Source organism: Corvus moneduloides, chromosome 9 (genome assembly GCF_009650955.1).
Source record: "Corvus moneduloides isolate bCorMon1 chromosome 9, bCorMon1.pri, whole genome shotgun sequence".
Taxonomy (NCBI): Eukaryota; Metazoa; Chordata; class Aves; order Passeriformes; family Corvidae; genus Corvus; species Corvus moneduloides.
The window spans coordinates 26,301,865-26,325,757 of record NC_045484.1 but is presented as its reverse complement, the minus strand read 5'-3'; the positions used below and the strand labels follow the sequence as shown (position 1 = coordinate 26,325,757).

Genomic DNA, 23,893 nt, shown 5'->3' with positions numbered 1-23,893 from the left:
ACAGGTCAGGTATATCTGACCTATGAGGATGGATATTAGAAGTTGTGAGGGTAGAAAACGGATGAGTTGCTGCTGCTACAGGGGAAAATGAAGAGCAGTGGGATGCTACAAAGCTCTCTTTAACCTTGCTGCTAAGCCTAACAAATATGTACCTCATATGTGAACTCAACAACAATGGTTAAAAATCACCTGAGAGAGAAATAGAGTTAATCTTTTGGGGTCTGTTTTTTCTCCTCTCCAGATTTTTTAAAAATTGTTTCTCATTCCCTTGTCAAATTCCCTCCCGTGCTGTTCCACATTTGTTATCTGCCCGCTGCTGTGCTAGGATTAAAAGTCTGAAGTTAGGCAGGGTTTTGACATCTTTGCTCATGTGCCTTGTGACAATAGTCAGGACAAAGTTTAATCAGCTGAGGAGCTGGTATGTAAGTCATCTTCACCTGCTCACATGGTGTCACTTTTACTGCTCCTCAAATATGAACAGTCCCAGCAAGGAGATGATTTTAAACACCTTTCTTGGTGGTACAAAGCAGTCTGAAATAAGTTGTCTTCAAAATACTGTTGAAGAGGGTCTTACTTGCTGTCCAAGTTTTTCCCTCATCTTTACTTAAAACTTCAAAGTTTATTGAAACTTCTGTAGCATCAGATGTGCTGGAAATGCATTACAATTTTCTGCAACATAAAACAGCAATGCTGCAACAGGCTGAGCAGATAATTTTGTCAGAAGTGGGATTTTGAACTTGAGAATGGGATATGTTTGGACAAGTTTAAAAATAATGTATTTTAATATGAGATGGAATTCCTTAGGATACTTTTATAGTTAATAACTGTTGTTTCAAATAAGACCAAGCCTGAATGCAGATGGCCAGGTTTGTACTTCTACTTATAGAAGTTTTTATTCTGATGATCTGGACAGTATGGAATGGTATTTAACTGCGTAAACCCTAATTAAAAAATACTTCCTTTTCTACCTGAAGATAGTTTGAATTTGTGGGATGGTCCCTTGTGTGATTCCCTGGCAGTCTGAGGAAGCTGGTTGGTGTCTGTGTGTATGAGGTGTAGATGTGATGGAGCTGCTCTGGAGTAGCTGTTTGCACCAGCTCAGCAGCTGGTGAGCACACGGGGCTGGCAACACGCAGGGTGTGTGCAGCTAGGCAGCTTTATGAGCTTGGGCTTGGCCATGTCTGGTGCTTCTGGGAAACATTAGATTTTCTGTGGACGTGCTGTGAGGCTGCCTGGGCTGTGCTCAGTTGGCTCAGTGTGTTTGGGAGTGTCCCCTGTGTGTGAGTACCAAAGTGTTACACTGACTGCGCGTGGGCCATGCAGTTTATTCCCAGGAATTCCACCTGGGAAATCTATCACACGCATACAGGAGTCTGAGCTTCAGATCATGTTTGTTTACACTTAGATATGGTTTTTATTTTATGCAGATACCATAATGATAGTATCATTTACCAAGAATATTCACAAAATAGAGAGCATTTTAGGGCATGTTTTGAAGCAAGCTGACAACTCTTTAAAACATTTTATAAAAATTCTGATGTATTTTTGTTCTGTATGCTTGACTCAAAATTTGTTTTCCCTTTTCAGGCAGCTATAAATGGTGTTATACCACAAGAAAATGGCATTCTACAAAGGTAAGCACAGAGAACTGGAGTAGTACATACAGAAAATGATGCTGGGTAACAGTTACTTTTTTTTCCTTCCTGAATCCTAAGAAGATGACATAATTCTCCTTTTAAAGCTGTTTCTGGAGCCACAAATTCTATTCCTGTCAAAGCTGATTTAACATTCAGTTTTTCCCATACTGATAGAGGACTAGCTCAAACATCTATTCAAAATAGTTAACTTTTATTTTGAATTCACTGGTGGTTGGGTCATTCTGTGCTGGGTTGTCTCTTTACAAAGACTGGATGTTGGTATGCTTCTGGCTAAGTATTTCTTTTTCCTTATGCATTTTTAAAGGTATTGATATTCCATGCTTCCCTATTTCTGGCCAAAACCATTTGTACTTGGTTTTTTTTGTTTGTTTTTGTTTTTAATTGAATTACAGGCAGCAGAAACTGTGATAGATAAAGTAAGGTTGTTCCTTTCTAAAAGTAGTTTTACTGATTTTTCTTTCAGCTTCTGAATTAAATTTTGGCGTGCATACTGATGCTTGGGTATCTTGAAGTCACTGAAATTTGATCTTCTAAGTGCTGATGAGGCAATTCAAAACAGCAGAACAGGAATTGAGCTACCTGAGAGAGACAGTAAAACAGTGTTTAAAATTTTGTTCAGAAAAATACTTAATGTACTATTTTAAAAAGTTTAATGATGAAAAAAGATACATAATACAGGTAAAAGGGTGCTTGACATCTGTCAATACTTACTAAAGCTATCATTCAACAGAGTCAGGTTTTGATTGAGGATAAAACTATTTGCTCAGTAAAGTTATTAAATATATATTTACTGTAAGGTCTGTTTAGTCCATGTGAGATCAAGTCTTGGTTGTGTGGAGCACTCTCTCTACCTATGTTTACAAGTTGTGACCTCAAAGCATTTGTATCTAAAATACCAGAATGTTTGATTGGGTGAAAGAAGCTGGGGAATAGTTAGAGTAGTTAGTGCCTGTCTTCGATCACAAGGCGGTCCAGTGTCCACTTACATCTTTCTTCCACAGTAATTTATTAATTTTTAGAAATTATTGGATAATCAAATGTGTTTCAAATGTGGTTTTTTGTTGTTGTTTTGTTTTTGTCTTGTTTTGTTTTCTTCCAATGGAAGTGGTTTAAAGGGAGGCTCAGAAGATTTGGTTTCCAATGGTTTTCACATGAGGCTTATTTTCCTGATGTGAGGCTTTTAATGTTCTATTAGAGGTTGCTAGTCAGGTCTGTAGGATGCCTCTTGTGGTGGAACCAAATAGAATTAATACAACTGGACTTGAACTAAGTTAATTTATTGAAGAGAAAGAAACTACATTTTTAGTGTACATTTACATTTAGCAAACTACAGTTGCTTGTTTTGTAGTACAAACCTGAGAGTTGGGATATTCATTGCTTCTTGGGTCTATTAACAGAATTGTTGTAGTATTTAATTCATAGCTGGCCACCAGATTGAAGACAGTAACATATCACTTGGTATTTATATTTTTTTAAATCCTGGAAATAAGACTGTTTCCTGTACTCTTTAGAGCTCTGATGTGGGCCTTTGACTTTTGAGCCATAGGTCTGGGAGTGTGGGTCTTTGTAGCTGGGCATTCATCCTTCTGAGCATGCTGATGTGAGAAGTGAAGGAGCCCCTTGTTTTACAAGCATAACATGTTTTTCTGTTTCAAATGTGAAAGGCACAATGATGGGATTTGCAATAGCTGAGTACTGCTGCACTTCTGTGACATGCATACCATCCACATTTGCACTTTGTAGAGTTCAGACCTCCTCTAGATGACAGATTTGACTTACTCTATGAAGCTTTTCCACTGAGAAATCTCATGGTATCTTCAAGAACAGAAGGCATTTTTCAAATAAGTTCTGATAAAGAATGGAAATGAGATAAGTTGTGTCCCAGCATTTCTGAAATCCACCATGGGAGCCTGTAACTGCCCAGCATCTTAAAGCCCCAGGCTTACCTGATGAAGTTTCTTGCCTTCCAAATTTGGTTTCTGTACATCATAGGGTTTTGGGGTTTTTTTTGCCTGGAATAATGTTCCTGAAATTTCATGTTTTGTTACACTTGTTTCTAATCCTAGTTACATGCTTCTTGTGGAGAGGCTCACTGAGGAAGATGAATGCTTCTGAATAGTGAGGGTTTTCCAGTTTATTCTGACCTGTAATTCTGTGGGGTATCCTTGGGTCAGGTATGGAGACATCCTTATATGAATCTCCAGGAGTCTTGCAGGATTTTGAACTTGAAGGCAAGCTAGAATTCAGCATTGCATTACTGTTGTACTTCTAGGTGTTTTGTTTTTTTTTTTTTAACAGGTGCTTCATTATCTTAATTTATTTACCTTAAATATATATCTGTTTTCATATCTGACTTGTTTTTCACTAATTTGGTGTGGGAAAATACCAATCTGCATGCAGAATTTTGTGCTGTATTTCTTATTCTCATTTCCACTGGATACTAGCCCAGTGATGTAGAAAGCTGGTCGTTGCCATGGTGCCAATTTTTATATGGTCACAACACTCCTGGAACAGGAAATAATCCTTCTCCTCAAGATAATTCTGGTATTAATTACATAGTGGATTTTAAATGCTTGTTTGTCATCAATGCTGATCTCCTATAGCAATCCTGAGCCCTGAAATGTTAAAATTGCTGATAAAGAAGGTTTTTTTTCATTTTTAATAAGCAGTATTTTCAGATATGACAGCAGTAATTCAAGAGGTGTGTGCTGGACTGTAGTGAGTGAATAATACTGTCATTTTGCTTTCCTAACTTCTGGTTAGATGTACCAAGCTGTTCTGTTTAAACCATCTTTTCTGCCTATCTTTCAGTGAGTACGGTGTAGAGACTTTGCATGGACCAGCGTATGGCCCCACCAGTCACTCTACTGCAGCTTCTTCGACTCCCTCCTCCTCCTCAGCATTTCGCCATGTAGTGCCATCTAGACAAATAGTGGAAAGACAACCTCGAATGCTTGACTTCAGGGTTGAGTACAGAGACAGAAACGTGGATGTAGTACTTGAAGACAGCTCCACAGTTGGTAAGGATTTGTAAAAATGAAATTAAAACTGCTATCATGAAACTAACAAAAAAACCCCCCCAAACTAAAAAGGTTCAACCCCAAAAATCCAAGTCCTGAAGCAAAGCAGAGCAAAACCCCTCAAAAAAAAAAAAAAAAAAAAAAAAAAAAAAAAAAAAAAAAAATCCCCCCTGAAAATGCAGCCTCCACAGCTACTAACTGTTTTCAAATCTCTTTGCAGCTTTAAAAAAGCAAAATTTCACTAATCCATTGTAAAGGTTAGTGATCTATCAAATATTTATTTTAAAATCTAGTTTTCTTATGAACTTGCTTCAGAAACAAAATGGAGATTAATGATTAAGTTGAGGCATGAAAATGTAATTTGGGGTAGGATTAGTGTAGATGCAACCTATTAATGAGTGGATGATCTTGGCATTTCCTCTTTGAATCTGTATGGCATCTCTTTCTGCACAGGATTAGTGGCAAGATTAGAGGAATTCTTCCTGGTGTGAAGAACATAATTGAATTCTTCTTAGTTCAATTTTTATTTGACTCTTTCATTCAAATTAAGATGAATTTTGTAGTTGTATTGTCTTTATCCTAAAATTGATTGCATTTTGTAGCAGTGTGTTATAAGTGTGCTATTGCTAGTGTTGCAGAGCATGTTATTTTTTACATTCCCCAAACTGGGAGTTAATTTACTTCTGCTAAGGAAGAAAAGTATTTTTATTTTTAGTGACGAGCTTATACAGATCCAAATAAGGAGCTCCATGAAGAAATAGTTGATGAAAGCAATTTTTCATGCTGCAGCCTTTTGTTTGGGATGAAATTTGGAAATTGAAACTTTTGATCCTTGTCTTTTCAGCAATGGATTTGGTGTTGGCTGCCGCCACCTAGCGGTGATTAGTTTGAATTATTGATGGGTGTTCCATGTTTCCTTTGCACTAAGTTACATCCATGGAAATTAGATACAAAAATCTGATCAGATCAGAATTTTGCAGCTGTACTGCTCTGATTTTTCTTTTCTTATTAACTTCTTAATGACTTTTACCTGAAATCTGTAGGGCAGAAGGCAGTTAATGTAGGACTTCTGTCTGTGTCTTGGGATATAAAGAACAAGGGCAGCCGTGTGTTTAAAGTCCTGAGAAGTGAGCAAGGCAAATTTTAGAACTTCAGCTGTGGGCTTGAGGAAATTATATTTTTTGCTTTTTTGGGGATCTGCTTGGCAGGATCCCATGAGAGGCTGCCCAGGAGGGCCCAGGGGCCCAAGAGTACTGGTTGATCTTCAAGGACAGCCTCTTCAAAGCACAGGAACAGTTCCTTCCACCATGCAAGAGGAGCAAGCATGGCAGAAGGCCAGCACAGAGGAAAAAAGCATTGCTGACTGAGCTAAATTGAGAAAGAAAGTACCTGGAGGTGGAAAGTAGTGATGAGCTACCCAGCAGGAGCACAGAGATGTGCAGGTTTGGAGTTAGGAAGACCAAAGCTCAGGAGAAGGTGAAACCACTGAGGGAATAGAAGGATTTTTGTAAGTACATCAGTGTGAAAAGAAAGGCTAAGGAAAATGGGAAGCTGTGCTCAGTGGTGATTGTTGAACTTGGTCTGTGGGAAGATTATGGAGAAACTCCTTTTGGAAGCACTCTTTGAGCACAGGAGAGAAAGGAAGGTGATTTGGAGCAGCCAGCATGGATTTAGTAAAGGCAAATTGTGCCTAATCAGTCAGCATTATTTGCCTTTTACAATTTGGTGACTGGCCACGTGAACAAGGGGAGAGAATGTCACTGTGGCTTTAGTAAGGCCTTTGACGTACTCTGCTATTGTATTTTTCTAGTCAAAATGTTAAGGTAAAAACTGGATAAAAAACTGATCAAAATAAATCTTAATCTGATCAGAGAAAGTGGCTGATACTCTGGAGGGCAAGGCTGCTGTTTAGCAGGTCCTGGACAGCCTGGAGAAATGAAATGACAGGAGCCTCCTGAACTTCTAAGAAAATAAAGTTGAAGTCCTGCATCTGCCACAGGATAACTCCATGTTATCCCCACCTGATACCTGGCTGAAGGCTGATGGGCTAGAAAACAATTTAATGAAAGGGATCTGGGGTGCCTCAGCAGTGAACTCTTGCAGTGAAGAAGGTCTGCCATGTCCCAGGCTTTGTTGGTGAGAGCATAGCCAGTGGATCCCAGGAAAGAATTATTTCCCTCTATTCAGCACTTGCCAGACTGCATCTGGAGCAATGTGTTGGGTTTTGAGGTCCCCACTACAAGAAAGATGTTGACATTCTGCTGTAAGTCTGGTCAGGTATCTGGAGCTCTGGGCTAACAGGAGGAGAGGCACAGAGAAGAGAATTTGTTCAGCTTGGGGAGGAAAGGGGAAAGGTACAGACCTGACCTCTGTCTACAGCTGCCTGCTGGAGGACACAGAGAAGATAGAACCAGACTTGTCCTGGAGGTGCATGAGATTGGGAGGCAATAGACACAGCATCCAAAATTCACATTAGATAAAAGGACTTTTTTTTTGTCGTTGTTGTTGTGAGGGTGGTGAAGTAGTGAAATAGGTTGGCCAGAAAAGTTGTCAAACTTTCATCCTGATGTGTTCAAGAGTCAGCTGGACAAATCCTTGACTAAACTGGTTTAATTAGACCTTTGAGTTGGGTTTGGCCACATGAGCTCCAGAGGCGCCTTCCAGCCTGAATTATTTTATGACTGTAATAATTACAGGGGCAGAAGAGCATCAAAATGTACAAAACATTGAAAAATGCAGAGCAGTCAATTGTATGAACATTCCAGTTCCTCAGGTCAGGACTAATGATAATGAAATTTGGTATCAAAAATATGCACCCTCTGTTGCTGGCAAAGTCTGGTGCTCCAGAGAGCACACAGCTGCAAATGTGTGTGTCTAGTATATATGGATTATAGAATCACCAAAATATGTGTCCAAATCTTCAAATCCTCATGTGATTCTTCAATCATTCATGCTTTGTGATTTATTTTTTTAAGCTTCATTTGTCCTTTACTGTTTGAAGGGTACGTTACAAGGGTAAATAAACTAAAAATGCTTCTCCTAGTAAATTTTTCCTTGCTCTTGTTTTTTAATTACAGCTCCTTGCTGTTTGGAATAAAGCAGTAAATATAAATTTTATGTATTTCTTTTATTTTTCCCTATAGGAGATATCAAACATATTCTAGAAAATGAACTTCAGATTCCTGCATCTAAAATGCTGTTAAAAGGGTGGAAGACTGGAGATGTAGATGATAGTGTAAGTTTTCAACTGTGTTTTCAGTTAACTGAACTCAGTTTCAAACTGAGCATCTGTGGGTGGGGATTACAATGCAAGAATTATGAGTTTCAAACAGTGTCAGATGTCTTGGATGGCACACAAAGAACTCTTAATCTAAACCACTGCAAAATATAATCAGGACAAATAAGTTTATGTCAGGTTTATATATAATGTGGCCCCCTACAAAAATGATGTTCTGAAGTAACAGGAAGTGTATCTTGAAAGAAAATATTTGGTGATATTGTAAATACGTACCAATAATTTAAAAAAATAAAATACTGTGTTAGGATTGGTGAATGTTTTATATTTATAATGATTTTTCTCCCCTCAGACTGTTTTAAAAAGTCTACACTTGCCAAAAAATAATAGTCTTTATGTTCTCACACCTGACCTGCCTCCTCCTTCTTCAAGTCATTCTGGGTAAGTCTTTTGTCCATAAATTCTATTTGTATGGTTTGGGTTTTTTTGTGATTTTTATGAAGCCACATGTGTATTTGCAGGAATCTGCAGTCAGTAAATACAAAGTGTTTTCACTGCACTAGTGACTGTTGGGATGAACTAACTCAGCATCTCGTTGAAAAGAAGCTTGTTGGAGTTTTTAAAACTTTGGTGGGGTACATGAACCTCTTAGGTACATATGGAATTTTACGTGTCCCAGCTGTGATGACTTTAATTTAACAGAAGGTTATTCTCTGTGGAAATAAGAGCTGGCCTTGCATAAGTTGCTGCATTATGTTGGTTCATTTAATGTATTGTGTAAATCATTCCCAGCAGGTCAGAATTTTCTTTCTGAAATGTTTGTTACATTATTTTATCTTGTACTTTAAAAATATATGTAGATAGCCTGAACAATTAATTTCCTTTAGTTGAGCAGGATATCTTTTATTACTGATTTGAACACTCAAGAAGTAAGCAGTGAGTGTTCATGTGTCACAGAATCATCAAAACTTGGAGAGACCTTCAAGATTATCTAGTTCAACCCACCATAATCACCCCTGAAATATATCCCCAAGTGCCACATCCAGATGTCTCTTGAACACTTCCAGACTCCACCACATCCCTGGGCAACTTAATCCAATGCTTAACCACTCTTTCAGGGAAAAGTGTTTTTCTAACACCTAATCTGAACTTGCTGTGGTGGAATTTAAGGCCATTTCCTCTCATCCTTCCACTTGGGACATGGCAGTGGAGACTGACCCCCAGCTGGCTCCAACCTCCTTTCAGGGAGTTTTGAGAGTGAGAAGGTCCCCCTTGAGCTAAAGGGTTTCTCCAGGCTAAACACCTCCAGCTCCCTCAACCACTGCTCCCAGGATTTTCCCTCCAGACGCTTCCCCAGCCCCGTTGCCCTTCTCTGGACACGCTCCAGCCCCTCAGTGTCCTTCCAGAGCTGAGGGGCCCAACACTGGACACAGCACTCGAGGTGTGGCCTCACCAGTGCTGAGTACAGGGGGACAATCACTGCCCTGGTCCTGCTGCCACACTATTCCTGATACAATGCAGGTGCCACTGGCCTTCCTGGCCACCTGGGCACAGCTGGCTCGTGTTCAGCCTCTGTCGACCAGCACTCCCAGGTCTCTTTCTGTTGTCAGGGGATATTGCAAATGTTTGACAAGGAAATGATGTTTTATGGAAAATGCTCTTATGAAGTAATTAGCAATTACTTCGGTTTGTTTTCTTCCTTGCCATTCCCTTTCCCGAAGGCAGCCCTGTATGTGCTCTTCCCCAGGAAAATGGGAATTTTACTCGGTAGCCGCTAGAGGGTGCGCAGGAATCGAGCCTGGGAAAGGAGCTGCTCTGGACCAGCCAGCGCAGGGAGGGAGGGATGCGTTTGGAATTGGACAAAATGCATGGATTTCAGGTTGTCTGAAGAGGGAGTTGGCTTCCTGCCCTTCTGGGTGATAGAATATGCTACGAGTGCAGCTGTATTACTAGTGAGAGGAATTCTTTGAGAGTCAATAGAAATCAATAACTGCCTTCCTAATGACTGAAACTACTTTGTATATTATTAAAAGGTACTTGTGCACATTAACATGTAGTCTGTGGAGGAAATAAGAATGCTGATACGAATTATAAAAATAATAATGGTAAAGAAAAGGAGCATTAAGAGAGGGAATAGTGGCACTGGAACAGAGGGTGGTGTACATGAACTGTATATCCAAACAGGAGCTGTATTTGTGTGTGAAAACAATAAGCTATTGTAGTTTAGCAGCTATTTGGAGAACAGTGAAAAGACACTACAGCTGCTAATTGTTTCCATTTCCAATTTCAAAATTTTCTAGCCAGGTATTGCTGTATGTTGTAGTTTGAAGGTTATAATTCTAGAGAGAAAACTGGAGTCTGAAGAGAGTTATTTATTGCAACTGCAGTAAAGTATATAACAACAAACTGTTTAAAAACAGTTCTTAGCCTTTTTTATTGGATTAATAGTTTTAAAGAACTTCACTTGATAGAAAAATCAAAGTAGTGTTACCTTTTATAGTTTATATTTGTTTCATAGTGGAGATTAGTTCTGGATATTTTTAAGATAAAAGTTGGTAGCTTTGGGACAGCAAACGATGACTAATTAGGGGCTATTTAAACACGGATAATTTGAAGGCTAGATCATCTCCCTGAAGTCATAAATTCTAGATGAAAGGGGAGGCTTGCCTCCAATTAAAGCATCAATGCAGATCAAAACACATCTAATTGAAGCAATGTACCAAACCCAGTTACACTGTTTACTGCCTACTGTTAGGTCAGTTATTATTCAGATTAGTTTGTTACCCACAATTTTTGAAAGCATCATGCTCACTTCTATTATTAATGGATGTTAAGGAACTTTGCCTCTTGCTCTGTGAGTTCATCTGTTGTTTTTTTCAAATGCCTTCTGTTTTGAACTAGAGATAAATAGTTGTGATTTGAATATCTCCAGAAAGTGATATTTGAAAAGCCTGAGATTCCAGTATGTGATATTTTATCTATATGCCCTTCTTAAAAGGAACAGTCTGGCCTCAGCTCTATAAGCTCCAATCTGTGCCTGTGAGGCAGAACAGCATCTGAAACATCCTTTTCCAACATATTGGAATGAAGACCTTGAAGTTTATTGTGACAGACTGAATGGGCTTAACCCAGAACTGACTTAAAATCAGCATCTAAATGTAATGGCAAAGTGATCCTGCAGTTTAAACAAACAAAACTCTCCTAGGGTATCTTTGTTCATCAGTGGCCTACCTAAAGCTTTTATAGGTAATAGAAACCCAGTGAATTACTACCACATACTAGTAAATTGAGGTGTAAAGATGAAATTTAAATGTCAAATACCACCTGTACAGTTCCACCCTGCTTCCACAATTTCAGCTGTCAAAGCCATACTTATCCGTGCATGATATCCAGAACAATAACCATGTGTTCTGTGAGACCTAATGAAATCTGATTTCTAGTGAATTCCTGCCTCATCCCAGCAGCTGCAGTAAATTAGCCTTTTCCTTCCCTACTTCCCATCATCTCACCTACCTCTGATGCTGCTTCCAGTTCTTCTTGAGTATTTTGTAGCACCTGCGTAATACTTTTTCCTTTGTGTAGAGAATCAGCCTGCCCTGTGTCTGTTCTCCAGCTGGCAGTCAGGTAGTATCAAAGCAAAGGAGAAATCATGTCCTGTGGGTACTTCTGAGATCACTGGCCAGAGGTTACCTGGATGAGTTTAAAATGCTGCACTTTAAATGCAGCCTTTTACTGAGGTGGGTGGTAATTTGGGTCTCCTTCCTCCTCCTGTCTGTTGATTTGTACCTGATCTTTGAGACCTTTCTAGCACTATGAGCCCTCCTTAAAACCAGTGACTATGTTCAAAAGTTACCAGATGGGAGCTAAAGTTACCAGGTGGGTGGAGAAAAACATGATTTCCCTTGGAAAGCAATCTTAAAAGGAAAGATGCCAAAGAATGTCCATCATTAAATGTCCGTGTGGGGAGATCCCTTGCACCAGCTTTGTCAGATTACATTAATCACTTCCTCAGTGTGCAATTCCTTCCTTTTGTTGCCTTGGATGCTTCTTGAAGGCTGACAATACCCAGTTCAGGAAATAGGTTTAGGAGAATGCAAGAGGGAAGCATCGAAAGTGTGGGCACGGGAGTCTGGCCATGGAGCTGGGTCACCTGAATCATCTCTCCTTTCTATCCTGTATGTTCTGGGAGATGCTTTTTATCTTTTTTTTGTTGCTGTTGTCATTTTAATGGATATAATGTATTTTATATTTGTAATGTTTTTGCTAAATAGCTGAAACTTAAAGATAATTTATTATATGAATCATTGGAAAGTTGAAAGGCATTAAAACCCCAGGTGCATACCATGGAGATTATTAGAAATAATGCTATTTTGCTAAGTGATTGTTACTTGCTTAACAAGTGTAATCATCTGTGTAGATAAGAAAAAACCCCACAGTCCCCATTTTTCAAGCAGTAGGTCCATATATTGCTGAATGCCTCTGCTTTAGATCATTGCAGAGCAGTGGTGGTGGTGATGTGGTGTCTTGTTGTACGTTATCAACTGTAGCGGAGTGTTAATTAAGAACGATGTAACCTGCAACTCCAATTATTAGTCCTGTCTGTTTAGCTGGACAGGAGCAGTGCCTTGCTTTAGTTACTTTGAAAGCTTCCATAAGAATGGTAAGATTAATGTTTTATTTTCACATCTGTTCATGAGACAGTTTAAAAATCCTGAAGTTTAAAATGCAATAGAATGTAAACAAAAGGGCTTCTGCTCATTTACATGTTAGCCAGATTTGCTAACTGATTGCTGTTTGAACCTAATCTGCCACCTCCTGCTGCATTAGCTACAACAAACATTACATTTACATACTGATTTCTTATTTTGTTTTAATGTAAATAATCTGTAATTACAGTAAATTTGGACTTCTGTTGACATGAGCTTATATAAATCTGTAAGTTTAAAATGGAAATGTTAATTACCTTGTGTCATACCTGTTTATATAAAAATCAGAGATTTTGGGGGAAATTTCTGTGTGACTGAGAAAGATATTGCCTAGTGGGAAATACTGAATGTATTTCATAAAAAGTGGAATGAAAAGGAGCATTTACATATCATTGATTAAGGATTTACTTTTGGTATCAAATTTTAAAATATTACTAAAATTTCAAAGAAAAATGCTATTAAAAAGTAAAGTATGGTATAAAAAAATCAAAGCATTAATGCAATCACTTAACAGCAGATAGAATCAATTGTTTTATATGTCTAGGTCTCTTGCTAGAACTGGTCAGAGCAATCACTGTGCTCTGGTCTATTTTCTTTTGTCTGTTCTTGGACTCCTTTTTTGGGTGTAGGCAAATGGAGGATTGGTGCCCAAAAATATAGGTTCCCTTGCCTCCTGTGCAGCATAACGAGTGCAGAATCATTCAGCTGAGGTAAAAAAGTTGTAATGGCAGTATATCAGCTATCAGCAAATGCTTTTGAAAGCTGGGGTTTGCAGTAGGGGAAGAATGGTTCTAGTAAGAGTGGCCTACTTTAGTCCTCTTTCTAGAATTTAGTTTTGTTTTCCCACTAATTAATTCTCAGATTAATTGAATTCTCTTAACACTGGTGGCAACAAAGAAAAAGAAGGAAAAAAAAAGCAAGGAAATATGTCTTGACTTTAATGGGACATAGTTTGACCTGGATTTTTTTTCCCTTTTAATGCAGCTATTTTATTTGGAAGATTGTAGCCAACTATACCATTTGTGGGAAAATTAAATAGCTGCAAACAATGAAGCCAAAATTTGAGAGATGTGCGTGGTAATCGAAGTCAGTCTTTTCAATATACTTAAGTGGACCTAAAAGGAAGTAAAAGTAAGCTTCAGCTTACTGTCACTGAGAAGTTTCCTTTAAATACATTTATCTTGTAAAATTTTTCATTGCCTTAATGGCTGAAATACAATTTTTGGGTGAGATATATTTTGGTACGGGTAATCTGGGGTAATCTGCATCCCCCTTTGCTGAAAGAAGTGATAATGGGAGGGACAGACATCTTTGACTGTGTGTTCACATCACGCCCATCCCACACAGGAGGGTGGGTACCAATGCTGGCATCAGTGACCCATCAGTTGTGCCATCAATTCCTCCTCCCTTTGACTTTCTAGTGGGCACTGTCCACGTCCTACAGCTGTCAGACCATGTGAGATTTTGATGTAGCAGCTCCAAAGACTGGAGCAGTTGACCAGTGCATTCCTGTGTAAGCAGAAGTAATGTTCCTCATTATGTTATTTTTCTGAAGAAAAAGTGAACAATTAACCATGCACTATATTTGCTAACACTTTCAAACCCAGTTTTTCCTCAGTTTTTTTCAGGGTATTTTTTTTTAGCCACCTTAATTTTCAGCCTCTTTTTTCACTCTGTTTGTCGATGAATATGTGCTGAGAATTTGCTTGTTAACAACGTTCAGCTTGTGTTGCTTAGAAATCCCAAAAGTAGAGGTGTCAAAATTGTTAGTTACTTCAAAAATTAAAGCTTTTCATTTTTAGGCACTTAATTTAAATTTGTTTGAAGAGTATTTTTTCCTTTCCAAAATACTTCCTGCTCTCACAAGTGGAAAACTTTTCCTACGAGCGGATGCTTTTTATTAACAAGCTGTATTTTGAGTTGTACTGAAGTGTGGATATCATGCATAACTGGAGATACTGAGGGTTTGATCAGACTGGCCTGTTTCCTTCTATGTTTACATCAATTACAGAATGAAAACATGAGTCATGTTATCAGTTAGCATCTACAGATTTTCAGACAGAGTCAAAATTAGCTATAACAGAACCTTGTGTGAGTCTGTATGGAATCCAGAGCCATTCACATATGCTGTAATTAATGTTTTCAGAGCAATTAAATATGTCATTTGCCTCCAGTATTTGCTGAAAACAAATAAAAAATCAGAATCTGAAAAAGCACAGCAGGATATTTTAGTTGCTACTGAACATTTGCCAATAGAAAATATGGTTGTGGTGATGCGAAACTTATTAACAATCAAATTAGAATTACCTTTGAAAATAGGCATACAACTTTTCAGAACTCTTCTTTTTTTTTTTTTTCCCCTCTTTTGAAGGACTGTTAAGTATTTAAAAAAATTTTAGGCCTTCTGTAGAAAATTCTGTGAAAGTGCAGAAAACTGCATGTTCCCCATAGATGACTCTGGTTACATTTGTCGTATCTCTCATGCACATGGTCATACTTAACATTGACAATGAGTTGTAATTATTTTCCATATTGCAAAACCATAAAAGACAAGAAATAGTGCTTCATGATTTTGTTTCATAGTATGTGATTACTGAGATGTCACAGGAACCAAATTAAGTTGCTGAGCAAAGATATTTTTGTAAGGTAAATTTCCCAGAGATGTTCAACCAAATGGTACATCTCTTGCTAAAAGCATCCAGTGAGTATTTTACAAGTTCCTTCCCATCTGAGCAGCAAAGCAGCAGATCAGTAATTCCAGTAGGAGTTAAAACTAACAAATCAGTTCTCAAATGATTTAGGAATCTTTCTTGTCTTCTTGTATCATAATATACAGCTGTGCTGATCTGCATTTAGAATTTGTCCTGTACTGCTAAGAGGAATGGCATGTTGAAAGTGTCATGGAATAGTGAAGAGGTGAAGGAAAAAACCACAGTCTGTCATTCTTCTAAGTGTATGTGATAAGAAAGAAAAGAATTGAATGGGCCCAATTAAATTTCATATGCCACTAAACAAATCAAGTCTGTGTAAATATTGTTTAGAAACCCAAGCTATGGTACAACGGTGCTGCAGTTTTGTAGCATGTGTAAGATTGCACACAGCCATAATTGCCATGTCTATAACAGAAGTCCTGCCTTCTACTTTGAAAAGTAGACAGCTGCATGATTTTGTACCTAATTAAGCAAACAGGATGCCTTTTTAACGTCCAGATGTTTTGCTACCTGAAAAATCAGAAAAAAACCCCCAAGTTTGTAACAACATGAAGATATAGTTGGCCTGTTTAAACTGTATCTTAAGATTTTTTAATTTTTTTATTTCTGATGATCAAAACCTCTGTAATGTACATTTAAAATAATGTGAGCAGGACTGACTTTTCTAAATGCTCAATACCCACATGAGAAATTTTGCTGTGGTTACTTTTCCAGTTCTAATTAGCTGGGTTTATGTGCTTTGAATGAAACTAAGCAGGAGAATTTCCATTTGGTTTCTGCCTCAGGTAACCCTAGAGAAGCAAGAGCATGCTCTGCCTTGTTCTACTTGCCATCAGTTCTTAATGTGCATCATAGCTTGATATTTGGTCTGGTCATCAATATGCTGACAAGCCTGTTATTAATGGCATTAGGAGTGCTAAATACACCCGATGTTTGTGAAGATAATGGGACTCTCTCCATTTTGAAAATACTTAACATTAGAAGAGCTTTAAAGGCTGCAGTCACCTTATTAAGGAAGGAGTTCAGGAATGGCCTTTGGTCATTCTCAGCATGCTTCCTTGCATTTAGGAGTGAAAAGAGAGATGATAATGTTGTGCCTGGACTTGTCCATGTAGAGTTTAGGGTACCCTGGGGTTTTTGCATCTAACTGTAAAACAAGCTATAACATGCTTATCCCTGATTTTCCTGTTTTTCTTTCAACCATTTCAGGGCCCTGCAGGAGTCATTAAATCAAAACTTCATGCTGATTGTCACCCATCGAGAAGTCCAGCGGGAGTACAACCTCAACTTCTCAGGAAGCAGTACCATTCAGGAGGTAAGTGCTGTTTCACAGCTGAAGAATAAATGTAGCTCATTATAGCTAATGCCAGCTCTGTTAAAGGGGGTTTGCATAGTCTTGATGGATATTCCTGTATTTTATTAGTCTTTTTTTTTAATCAACTGGGTCATCAAGATTTGCTGTAATTTGATTAAAGAGTTCAGTCAGAAAAAGGTGTTCTATGAAATTATACAGAAAGGACGTTTCTTTTTGTATTGCAGTAGCAAAATACACAAACAGCATTTATTGAGTTATTCAAATTGCATTTTACTTGAAGCCCCTTGAAACTCCCTCTGTCTTTCCTTCTTTTAACTGGCTCCATCTCCATTTTGTAGGCACCTCAACCATGGCTGGTTGCTTTTGGAGTGCTGTAATTCTTACCGGCCTGGTAGCCAAATGGTTTTGTGTATAATGGATGTTGCTGCCGTTCTGTGGAATGGCCAGCAAGGGGTGATATTGGAGAGAACTTCGGCAGAATTAAGTCCTGAAGGAACAAATATCTCTGATGTGACTCTGGACTCTCTGAATTCAGAACAAGCAGTCCCTTGCATATTTTTAAAACTCCTTTCCAAGCCCAAAGGTTGTTGTCTAGTGCTCCATGGTATATCTAATGCCAGGTGTTGTGGATGTTATTTTCCATATAACTGCTTTCTGGAAACTTGACAAACAACCTAGAAATGTGAATCTTCAGAATTCACATTACAAAATATTAAGATTAAATGTTTGCTTTTCAAATTAAATGTATGTTTGCTATTATTGGTCTGACACTTCTCTCAGTCTTTTAGGGTTGAACAGATTTTATTGAAGTTTCCCGTGTCACATGCTGACATAGTAGACAGAATTAATTCAAGTTCTGTGATATTAGCTATGGGAGTAGTATCTCATACAGCCATGAAAAATGATCACTAACTGTTTTGATTGTGAATCCTGTTATTCTTAGGAGCTAAATTCTGATTTTTTCCCTGTGTGAAAGCCTGTTTTCTACTTCTTATTTTTAGATCTACTATAGTAAGTTCTGTGTTGCTTTTTGTGGTGATACAAATAAACAAACATACTTGAACCAGTTTGACTTTTGAGGGGCTGAGCTTTGACTGTCTACAATTATAAAGAATTTGAATGTTTATGGAAAGAAGTCATCCAAATATGTGGTTTTAATTTTAAAATGGTGAAAATCTAAAAGAAAACACGTACATAATATATGTCTGTTTGGTTTTTATCAGTGCTATGTCATTTACTTCCTTGCTGTTGGGTCTTACCTGGCTTGAAGGAAGCAGAAAGCTGTGACAGGGTGATCTAGGCTGCCTTTCCATGCACTGAAGTTTTCTTGTTTGTTGGTAATAGCAGGTTACAGCCAACACGTTACCATATGAAGTCAATGTAATTTAAAAGTTAATTACGATTTTCCCCTTAAACAACTGAAATAAAAACCCTACCACCCCGTAACCAGCATGAGCAGAAAACCTTTCTTTGCCTTTCCTGTATCTAAGTATCACACCCAATCGAGTGTATAAAACTGTGAAGACCAATTCAGGGGCTAAAATGAAAAGAGCTCTGCGGCCCTTGTTGTGCAGCTGATGCTGAACAGGTGAACGTGTCTGTCTGTGCAAAGTCTCCTGGAAATCCCTGGGGATTTGGCTGAGGTAAAAGGGTTGGCGAACATTTGTCTAATTAATAGAAAACAAGCACTGTTTTGAATGTTAACTCCCTAATGGCTTCTTAATTTAATTTTTTTTTTCTTTTAGCATAGAGCGATCATTGTAACAAACCTAGGCAGTCCTTGTGGTTTGGAGGAATCGGTGGTTATCTTTCCTCATCTCCTTTGTCTCTATCCTCTCCAGGGACTGTTAGATTTTTTTTTTTTCTCTTCACTCTCTTGTTCGCACTTTAACAAATTAATAGTTTACTTTCCTCCTGGTGTATTTTTGTAACGGTGGAGAAGCTCAGTGATGCAGTTGCCAACCACAAGAGGGCAGGAAGGACTATTCAATTATTACCTAAAAATGCTGCTCAGTGTTTTCAAATTAGCTTCTGGTATATTAACAAAAAGGACTATAATGGCCAAGTTATTGTTTGATTTACAGATAATTGGCATATTGCAGGAAGGAGACTTAATTTCACCCTTTTAAATTAAACAGGGAGATTTAAAAAGACATAAAATATTCATTAATGTTCAGTGATTATAAAGCAGTGGCATATATTTATTCTACCTTTATTACTGTTTCGATGGGAAAATACTGCAAATATTTCAGAAATCGACTTGGCCATACTGACAAGTTGAAATGTTTAAGCAGTGTTAATGCAATCTACTCACACGCCATATCCTATGCAGAAAGATTCAAAATGACTACATCAATTATTAAAAGAAATATTTAAGATTCTAGAAATGTTCTACTTCTTGCCACAGTTGGGTGCAACTGTCTCTCAAGGGCTACTGGTTCAGTGTGTTGTTGTTATTAGTACTGCGAATTTTAAGGAATAGATATTTTTTCCAAGGGTCTCAAAAACCCCCCAAACTCACACCAAAAACTCAACCCCACCACCCTTTCAGAAGGCAGAATCATTTTGCAATGGATTAAATGCAAAATCAAGTGAGCTCACAACTGTGCTTTCCTAAACTACTGCTGCAGCAGTTCTCTGGGTTTTTATTGTTTAGAATACGTGTTTAATAGTAAATGATATTTGGATGAATTGTTTTTTCGAAGAAATCGTGGTGTTTATGGGGAAACCATGTGACAAAAAATTATCTGAGAGAAGCCGGATGCCGTAGTGCTCGTGTCTGCTTCCACATTTTCTTGCATATTATTTTAATAGTTGGACTTTGGATGGTACTTGAAAATGCCTTTTTGTTTTTGTTTTTTTTCTTTTTAACTTTCTTTATCAAAATATCAAACTCTTTACATATTAAGATCTGATTTCTCATCTTAGAAAATGTAAGTTACATTCAGTTATATTGTTTTGGGATCGTGAACTTATACAGACTCTTTGGAAATGAAATAAAAAATTAAATAGAACTTGTCAAAAATTCTGTATATGCGATTTAAATTTTTTTTTTTGAGTTGGGCAGGGGAGTAGTTAACTTGGAAAGTTAATAATAACACGATGGTCTAAATTGCAAATTAATCTGTGTCACAGGTTTCTGACATCTGTTTGTTCTTGTAAAATTGCAGTATTAAATTAATTCTGGGCAGATACTGTTCTGGGAAATATCATGGTTACTTTTTTCCATGATCTGCATTTTAGATTGGAAATTGGTAGGTTTCGTGCCAGTTTGGAGACTGTAAATGAATACATTTCCAGTGTATTAGATGGTTAAATAATGACAATTTGACAAATTGAACTCCTAATACAAGACTAAAAGGAGATTTCTGTCTGAAGACCTGACCTTATTCTGCTAAGGTAATTTATAGAGGCTGTCTGCAGTTGGAGATATTTTTTTTAACTTCAGGTTTGAGGAGCTCTGTGCTAAATTGTTACAAGGCATTGCCACATTCAAGATAATTTCTATCTATTCTTACCACCTTGTTCTGATTTAGAAATGAACATTTCTACTGCTTTTCATTTTTGCAAGTTGTTACATTATTTGACAGAAATGAAGGAAAGCCTTTTTCAGAGGGGGGAATATTTAAATGTGTGTTAAAAGCAAGTTTGTGTTCTGATCCTGCAGCAGACAAACTAATTTGTGAAAAACTTAATGGACTTGAGTTCTTGTCACAATAATGTGCTCTACACTTTTTGTTTTAGTCAGTGACATTAAAAAAAAAATCAAACATTTTTAACAAATGGGATTGCTCCATTAAAAACAAAGACTTTGCATTTGTCTATTTTAGTCTTTTGATACAGACTTTGAAGCCTTTTTGTGATTCCTATGTGGAGGATTACAAAAATATCCAGTGTACACAAGCTGTGGCTGCTAAAGGATGGATGAATTAAATATGCAGAACCCTCAGTCCCTCTCACAATTTGGTGATCTTATTTTGTAACTGCTGGAAATTCCTGTTGAGAATACTATGTAGAGCATGTACTGGGCACTAGAATTCTTGGTAAAACATAAAATCTGTGTAAACAATGCAGAGAAGATGGGTCTTTAAATACTGGCTGCCTCTGCATAGCTGCCTCTGCTCTTTATTCCGTTACTTTAGCCAATCACTTAAGCAGAGGCTGCCTGCTCAGCATCCCTGTCACCTGTGCTAGGTAATATATTTGTTCTCTGTTCCCTACAGACTCACTGGCTAAGGTGGAATATGGAAAGCAATGTATCCAATAGCCCTCCAGGCAGGAGGAGGAACTATTTGTGCACACAACTGCCTGGGCTGAGATAAACTGTAAATTCTATGTTGACAGACCCTAATCAAGTCCTTTGTGATGGATTTCTTTAAACTTTTTTCATAAGTGGATGAATGTTAAACAAAATGCAAAATCACCATTACGAACAGGCAGGCAGAAGCCTCATTTAAAAGGCCTAAATAAATGTAATCTATAATATAGGTAAGCAGATGAATTACCTGCAGCAGACAGAAAAATAATCTGGCTGAAGGTCTTGTACCTTTTTCAGATCTGTTTTTTGGTGTCTGAACAAAATATTTTCAAGCCAGTTGTTGGTGAGTGAGATCATTCAGAGTAAACGTCAGACACTGATATGGAGACATGAAACACATATATAAATAATATTTTCTTTTTTTCTGTAGCTAAATAATTACAATAAAATACATTTGCCAGAATATGGGACATATATTAATAGTTTCAGAAACAGTTGTTTTATATTTTGACATTTTGTACTTGTTTTAAAATTGTTGAAAACTATTATTGTAATAAAAATCAGTAACTAGCACTTTTTGGTATTTAATAGGAGGTGCACAAACGTTCTATTGTTCAAATAGTCTTAGTATCAGTGAAGCTATTAAAATACCTTGCTATACTCATTGTACTCAAGAGCCACGTTTTTATGAAATTTGAACATTTTGTTTCCTTTTTAAAGAAATCTGTCATGTTAAAATTCTATTCAATTTATAGCAAGGCGTAACAGCAGTATACATAATTTAAACATCACTGTGATAGCTTCAGTGTTCTACAGTGGTGAATGAGGATGTGCCAGCAAGCCAGGCTTTTACTTTTTCAGCAAGGAGGGAAAAATCTATCTTTAAAAAGCTGAATCAACTTCTTGATTTAGTTTTTTGCCTTTGTATTATAGAAAACCACACATTCCTAAAGTAAAATGTATTCACTGAAAGAAATCCTTGGTAAACTTTTTGTAAGTGGTGATGTGTGGGGAATTATATGAAAAGGAAGTTCCTTGGGAAATAAAGAGAAAATACCTTTTAGGTACCTGTTCAACAGCGATGACTTTATTAGGCACTTAAAATATCTTAATACCTGACTGAAGAGATCTGTTTCAAAGATATCCCATTGAAAAAGGTATATAACTACTTTTCTTTTTCTGCAACAGAAACAGCAATAAGAGATAAAGAAAGGGCACTACTTCTCACTTAATTATGAAACTTAATATATTCCTGGCAGAATATGTTTCATAACCTGTAACTTGATTTTGGTGGGTTTGGACGTGCATATCATTAAAGAAACGATCTTCAGTTATTAAAAACTAGTAAACATGGAGATTTTTATATGCAAGAAAAGGCAGAGAGTAAATAATTGCACTGGTGACCAATACTGTAATAATCCTGTTTTACAATATGCACTTGACAGGTTGTAATAGTGCTAATTGAAGAGACTAATTCACACTTGCTTCATTCTATTCAAAGGCAAAATCAGCAGCTTGTTTTGCTTTTGACCAGATGGTCCTGATGAACACCTACTGTGCACTTTAAGTGCTTTACTAGAATTACAAAGGCTGGGGGCTGCATCCGACTCAAAATGATTTGAGAAGAGAAAAAAACCTCACTGCTCAATGGATTTGGTGCAACTAAATTAATTCTAGTGGACCCATTACACATTGAGCCCCCTTTTCAAAGTGCTGAGCCTCCTCGTTTGTTCTGTAGCAATGAGAAAGTGAAAGGCAGATTACTGCAAACAGAAATAAAAAAAAAAGCGCTGTGAAAAGGAGAAAAGAGGCCTTGAAGCCTTTTCATATCATTTGGGTTTTTCAAGTGCGTTATTTTTGGGGAGGGTGGATGTATGAAAAGCCAATTGGAGTTTTTTTTGTTTTAAAGTGCGCTATTTAAGTACTATGAATATAAAAGCAAGAGCAACAGTTGACTGAGTTTACTGTGGTAAAGCTTTGTGTCCAAGGATGAATCAAATTCATTATAGTCAATGCTTTGTATTTTCATATGAATGTAGGGTTAGTTTCACAAGACTGTGTCTGTTTAGGATAATTATAATTTAATATTTTCCTTTCATAAAGTTATCACTGTAGTTTATCTAAAATTTGCTGAAAGCAAGGTTTTTTTCCTTGCATAAATTTAGAAGCACCCAGAGAGTTTCAAACTCCAAAGGAAGCTGTTTGATTTGCAGGGGAAGGTGAGGCAGGTTCCAATAGCACAGATTATTATAACTAATTAAAAGTCACACATCTGTTAACGTTCGGTTTGTCAGCACTCAGTTTAGTGTGTGTGTGTTTATATCTCTTCTTCCTTTCTCTCCTTCTCTGTCTCTGTTCCCCTCCATCCGTAAGTGTAAGTTGGCTTGGAGAGAGACTCTCAAAGGATAAGGATCAATTTATTTGAATTTGAAAATAATGAGGAGTCATTGTTATAATTTTTGTTATGGGTTTGGCTCTGTAAATGCTCAGTCATGTGAGTTGTCCTTATTTTAGAAGTAATCATGTTGAATTGAATGGCTTTGCTCATGTAATTTAAGGATGCTAAGGATTTTGGGGATCAAGACCTAATTTAAAACCCTGAATTTTTAAAAAACTGCAATTAAAACCATCGCTTGCTATTCTGATTTTGAATATTTGCTGTGTTTTACTTTCGGGGTGGAGGATTTTTATGCAAGGCTTCTATCCTAATGCTAGCTATTAAAAAGGTGTTAGCATGAAATGACAAGAAAACCCAAGCAGCTTTATGAACATATTAAACAGCTATGTCCCCAGCTCCTGTGCTGTTTAGAGTGGGGAAGCAGCACTCTGTAGCTAAATAGCACAGTGCTGTTATCTGTGTGAATTATATTTACTTGAATAACAAATGAAAAATTCAAGTTAGCATTTTTTTGCAATTAAAAAAAATTAATTTACAGCTTGTAAATTAAAGTGGTTTAGAACATGGTTTAACCTTTCTATCCTGTGTTAAG

The 23,893-nt window shown here is 37.3% G+C and overlaps 1 protein-coding gene across 1 annotated transcript in view; it reads left to right on the top strand.

Annotated features, from left to right (window-relative positions):
• The window catches only part of FAF1 (Fas associated factor 1), a 151,845-nt gene that overhangs the window by 31,574 nt on the left and 96,378 nt on the right, over positions 1-23,893 (top strand). The window contains exons 3-7 of the mRNA XM_032117346.1: positions 1,588-1,634; positions 4,470-4,678; positions 7,822-7,913; positions 8,266-8,354; positions 16,540-16,645. Coding sequence (XP_031973237.1) covers positions 1,588-1,634; positions 4,470-4,678; positions 7,822-7,913; positions 8,266-8,354; positions 16,540-16,645 — 543 coding nt within the window. The remainder of the gene's footprint in view (positions 1-1,587; positions 1,635-4,469; positions 4,679-7,821; positions 7,914-8,265; positions 8,355-16,539; positions 16,646-23,893) is intronic.